The sequence below is a fragment of the Sinocyclocheilus grahami genome, unplaced genomic scaffold, assembly GCF_001515645.1.
Source record: "Sinocyclocheilus grahami isolate Dianchi unplaced genomic scaffold, SAMN03320097.WGS_v1.1 scaffold2848.1, whole genome shotgun sequence".
Classification (NCBI taxonomy): Eukaryota; Metazoa; Chordata; class Actinopteri; order Cypriniformes; family Cyprinidae; genus Sinocyclocheilus; species Sinocyclocheilus grahami.
The window spans coordinates 12,575-18,360 of NW_015508023.1; the positions used below are offsets into that span (position 1 = coordinate 12,575).

General features: G+C 37.2%; 1 protein-coding gene across 1 annotated transcript; it reads right to left on the bottom strand.

Annotated features, from left to right (window-relative positions):
* Positions 1-2,405: 2,405 nt before the first annotated feature.
* On the bottom strand, positions 2,406-5,786 carry LOC107575737 (H-2 class I histocompatibility antigen, Q9 alpha chain-like). Its single transcript, XM_016262079.1, has 4 exons — positions 5,579-5,786; positions 4,075-4,335; positions 2,508-2,786; positions 2,406-2,416 (listed from the first exon to the last, which is right to left on the bottom strand). Exons 1-4 carry the CDS (start codon positions 5,625-5,627, stop codon positions 2,406-2,408), a joined length of 600 nt encoding a protein of 199 aa, XP_016117565.1. The 5' UTR covers positions 5,628-5,786.

A 5,786-nucleotide genomic window follows, 5' to 3' on the forward strand; every position in this document is an offset into this window, starting at 1 on the left:
GAGTTTTGAGCAGTGTAGAGTAGCACTTGTTGTTTGATATTTCTCCGATCACAAATGCAGACATGGTTTTATGTTTACACGGCGCGATGCAATGCAATGCGTAAAAAGACAGTATAAATCATTATAATCCATAATTATGTCCCCACTGGACGCAACAAATGCCTCGTTTATAATGGGTTTTAATGTTTTTGTCTCGTCGCTCCAGCCGGGACACGGACACTGTATAGTAAGGGGCGTAACATTTCAGTCACACGCTTGAAGTATTCGGCCAATCACAACACACTGGATAGCTGGCCAATCAGAGCACACCTCGCTTTTCAGACCGATGAGCTTTGTAAAAATCGACGCGTTTCAGAAAGGCGGGGCATAGAGGAGAAACAATAATGTACATTATGTGAAAAATAATGTGTTTTTTTAACCTTAAACCACATAAACACATTTCATTACACCAAATACACAAAATAATGTTATTTTTAGCAACAACATATGACCCCTTTAAACATGATGATCCATCAGGACCTAGGTCACTGAGTGTCTCTGATGCTATCTGATGCTAAGATATATATCAAAACATTAAAAAATATATATTTTGTAAGAAAAAAATGAAATTGATACTGAATTTTAATCCAATCTACGGCTGCACGATAAATCGCATGCGATATTTAATGCGCATCTTGTCAGAAAGCCGGTTCTGTAATCAGCGGTAAATCTCCATCACCTGCGGGCTTTCACATTGAGCAGCATTAACTACACAGAGCCGTTGTTCACTGATGAGCTGCGCAAAAAATCGCGCGAATATGAACGTGGTTTTGCGCAGCTCGTCAGTGAACAATGGCTCTGTGTAGTTAATGCTGCTCAGTGTGAAAGAAGGCTTTACTGATAAGATGCGCGTTAAATATCGCATGCGATTTATCGTGCAGCCCTAATCCAAACACATGCATATTCATACAGTATCATAAATGTGTAATAAATATAAAATATAAATTAAAAAATATAAATATGATATAAACTCATTGGTCTCCAATGACAGTCATCATGTGTGGGTAGTTTTTTGTGCATTGGGGACATTCTGCAGTCTCAGCCCTTTCTTTGGGTATGCATCTTTTCTGGATTGTGTCAGATTTTATATAGTAAAAAAAAAAATCTAATAAAAAAAAAATCAGTTTTTTTTCGGACATTCCATTAATTATGGCCGGGTCAAAATGACCCCCGAGGGACACTTTTGTTACTTTTTTTATTACACCTTATTTTATTGCACAGACTCCTCGAATTGACTAAAAAAAATTTGTGTGTGCTCCATGCTCAAGTGGGACTAAATTAAATTTAAAAATCCGCAATTTTTTCGTAATTCCATGCTTTTCCAGTGGCGGGTCAAAATGACCCTGAGGGACACTTTTGATACTTTTTTATAGCACCCACTTAAACTGCTCGAATTCGCTCTAATTTTTTCAAATGTATTCCCGGTTCAAGTGTGACAAAAGTAACAAAGTCTCATAACATAACGATCAACGCTCGATTTTTAAAAAACCTTTAAAAATTAGTTTTGGGTCAAAATGACTGGAGGGACGGATGAGGGTTTTAATTCAGCAAAAATAGACTTGCAGCGGAAACGATCTCTGCACTGCTGCAGACGCACCGCTCTTGGAACGCACTGCTGGACCACAACCGTGTGCAGTAGGAACGCTTTAATCCGTTAACATGAGCGCGGAAAAAATACTGCACCGCATACGCACTGCAAACGGAGTAATATGTGAACCTGGCATTATGTGTGTGTGCTGCGAGTGGATAAACGCACGGTCTCCAGGAGAGCGCGCGAGCGCTGAATGGTTTAAACACGGTCAATAATTAAAAAGAAATGCAATTTATAAACTTGAGTGACGATGCGACACTGCCTCGATTGTGCAAGTGACAATTCCTGTGTGTGTCAACTGTGCAGCGTGCAGCTCACTTATAGCAGACGCGGTGATTTGAAGCCATTTGCGCATTTTGAAAGGGAAAGAGAGAGCGCGTTATTAAATTACATCTCACAGAAAGTTTTCAAATTACCGGTAGCTACTTTATAAGTTATTTAATGAAGAAATATGAATTGTACCTCACCTTCAGCATATTAATTATTTCACCTGCGCCAGACAGAGACTGAGATGGTGCCGCTGCATGTCGAGCCAAACCTCTGACAGCAGGCGCGTCATCAGCTTGAGATCGGTTTTTTGAGATCGCCGATCAATCATCCCGACGTGATTATCGGCCGATAGTGATCGGTAGCCGAACAATCGGAGCACCCCTACTTAAATCTAAATTAGGTACATCTAAATGAATGAATCTGGTATACTATTTTAAAAATAAATAGTATAAAAATACTGGTAGTATTATCAAAAGTAACAACCCTTGCATTAAGTTCCTCCTGTTTAGTTGTCACCTCTCAACAAAGGCCACATGATCTGTAATGCTTAAAAAAAATTGTAAAACATTTTAGAAAACATGCACATTCTGGATAAGAACTGACATACCCTTTTTTTGCAGTCTGCTTTTTCCATACTGCAGATACTTCTTCAACCGCTCAATACAAGTAGTGCTGTAGTAATTTCTGTCATTCTCAAGGAAGCCTCTTTTATTGTTCCAGTTCTGTGCAGTTTGGATTCCTTGCTGCACTGGAGAAATATATCTCAGCTCTTTCCAATCCAGAGACACAAAGTCCTCTCCATCATATCCATACTGTTTGAATGCATTTGTTGCTCCAGTCTGATCATCAAACTCACAGCCGTACATTCGCTGGAGTGTGTGCAAACCTGAGGAAGAGAGACAATGTACGTATATTGTATGAAAAATCAATAACTAAAGACATCAGTCAATCAGAAAGTCCCACATTTTTTATAAAAAAAAATCTAACAGAAAATATTTCTCTACAGTGACTACAGATTTCAAATTTACACATTTGAGTTTAATGAATGGTGTCTGGAATCTGCTCAATTTATGTCAAATAGTTTCCACAAAATAAAATGTAGTATTTCTATCAATCAAAATAATTTTTAAAAAGTTTATCAGTGCCCCATTATCAAACATACTCCTTACATCCGAGACCATTTCTGGCTGCTTTGACAAAAAACTAACAGATTAACACTGCCTGCATCATGCTGGAGCTCTGTTTGAGCTTTTGAACGACAGATATCTGGGTCACATCAGTGCTGTGATCTGTCTGTCTATGGATCTGTCTCCCTACACAGTGTCCTGCTGTGTGTCTGAGGTTCTGTTTGTGTTTTGTAAAGCTCAATCTCCTGCACACAGAGTCTCAGACACATGAACGTTTTTGAAGTTTTCTTTTCCGCAAATACAAGGCCTGACATATTTTTATCTTAGTGTTGACAATAAAAGTGACGTGACATGTGACATGTGGCCAAGTATGGTGACCCATACTCGGAATTAGTGCTCTGCATTTATCCCATCCAAAGTGCACACACACACACACACACACACACACACACACCGTGAACACACACCCGGAGCAGTGGGCAGCCATTTATGCTGCGGCGCCCGGGGAGCAGTTGGGGGTTCGGTGCCTTGCTGAAGGGCACCTCAGTCGTGGTATTGAAGGTGGGAGAGAGTGCTGTACATTCACTCCCCCCACCTACAATCCCTGCCGGATCTGAGACTCGAACTCACAACATTTGGGTTACGAGTCCGACTCTAACCATTAGGCCACAACTTTTTTTAAAGAGGATCAGAAAAGCCTTTTTTAGAGAAACTAAATTGATTCATACAAAATTATTATAATGTGTATTGATTTTTATTTAATATACCTGTAAAATTTGTAAAACAGCAGTGGATCTGCTTTAAAATCACTAAGCATGCATAAACAATGATCCCATTTTTTTAACATTTATTTTTGGCATTTTTTGCCTTTATGATAGGACAGTATGTAGACAGGAAGAAAACTCAAACTCAGTACGCCCAAAGCACAATGGCACTACATGTCGGCATGCTGCAAAAATTCACACATAAATAAGAAAATGGAAATTAAAAATGATAATGTTTGCTGTGTGTGTGTGTGTGTGTGTGTGTAGGTAGTTACAATCCTACCTGCTGACTGGTTGAACCATTCCTTTAGGACCTGGATGTTGTTTTTGAAGGTCTGATGGCTGCCAATCAGGGGCTGAGTCTGTCTGTCCCAGTAATCTGCTCCTTCATTCTGTCTGATCCACTCCGTCTTTGGCACAGCTTTCTTTATGTTGCTGTCAAAGTACATAAACTGCTCGTCATCAACCAGACCAACTGCAGTGAACTCTGGGAAGTCAATGACTCCAGACACACCAGAGTAGAAGTATCTCAGAGAGTGTTTTCCTGAAGAGAGAAATACAAACAGAGAAAAACATAATTTTAGTCTCACAAGACATGCTCATATTAAACTTCTTCAACATTCACACTATTCACAATGTTGCATGTAGACGCAGTCAGACATATAGCATTATATATATACTGTATAAAGCACATTTTGTCATAAAAGGTGAAAACATAAAATGTCTTTTTTAAAACATGCTATTGGATAAAAATGATTTAACTTCATACATTAATACATTTTATTGGAATGACTTTTGCAAGATATACTGTGTTTTAATTAGAATCTTACAATATATAACACGAGACAGAAAACAAATAAATGGAGTAAATGGAACGTGTTTTATGCATTATGTACATAATTTCAAGATCTCATGTCAAACTAATTTATCGAATAGAATATAATTCAAAAACTGCAATACTGAAATGAAGAGAGCAACTACACCTTCATTTTCGATTCGTCTATTTCACTGAAAGAATTATTTTGTTTGCAAGAATAAGGTTGCTTTGTGACCTTGCCATAAAGTGGCATCAAAATCTTCAAGTTTTTTAGGAACTGGGTCTTCTAAATGGCAGAAATGTGTTATTTTGATTTATTCTGCTGTTGTGGGACTTTCTCTCATACCTAGTGAAACAATCAGATTATTAATAGCAGACCACAATCAATGTAGTGGGTTCCCAAAGTTATTTGGTTAAAAAAAAAAACACATGCTAACAGCTGAGTTAGTTAATAATAATAATAATAATAACAACTTTATTTATTGATAAAAATAATTAAATAAGTATATTTTTTGTTTTTTAATTTTTAATTAATTTTTTTATTCAGACCTCCTGTGAAATAAGGTCTGAATGGTTTATTTTTCATTAGGCTAAAGAATAAAATATGCCTTCAAAAGAAAAGACCTAAATAATAATGAATAGGCTCTGCTTAACATGTAAATTATTTACTATATATTTTGTATAGGCCTATATTGTAAGAATAAAAAATAGGGGCCTATTAAAATGTGTAACATGCCAAAAGAAATATTTCTGAGAAAAGTGTCAATAACACGACACTCCTGACTGGCTGTGGCTCTTCACATAGTCTGTTTTAAAATAAAATAATATCAATATCATACAGTTGCACAACTTAAAAAAACAAAACAACAACAACCAACCAAACAGACAAACAGTCAAACAAAAACGAATAAGAAAGCTTATACTGGCACTACTGTAAAATTGTAAAAGTAACATAGTCTAATTTACTCACCAGCATAAGCAAGATGAACTCCGACAAGCAGAAGCACTACGAGCCACATTCTTGCATTTTCCTGAGGGGCAACTCTTTTTAGATTTAAAATATAATAATTCTAGGCTAGAAAAACGGCTTGAAATATTCAAGTTAATACCAAACGTCGGTCTCAGTTGTTGACTCTGAACTTGTAAAATGTCTCTGCAGCAACGCCTGAACAGGTTCT

What these genes read in the sequence shown, in the direction of transcription:
- LOC107575737 (XM_016262079.1), bottom strand. Translation starts at nt 5,627, where the DNA reads ATGTGGCTCGTAGTGCTTCTGCTTGTCGGAGTTCATCTTGCTTATGCT. An exon ending in AGTTCATCTTGCTTATGCTG is followed by an intron (nt 4,336 to 5,578) that starts GTGAGTAAATTA and finishes TTCTCTCTTCAG; the next exon opens with GAAAACACTCTCTGAGATAC. An exon ending in ATGGTTCAACCAGTCAGCAG is followed by an intron (nt 2,787 to 4,074) that starts GTAGGATTGTAA and finishes TCTCTTCCTCAG; the next exon opens with GTTTGCACACACTCCAGCGA.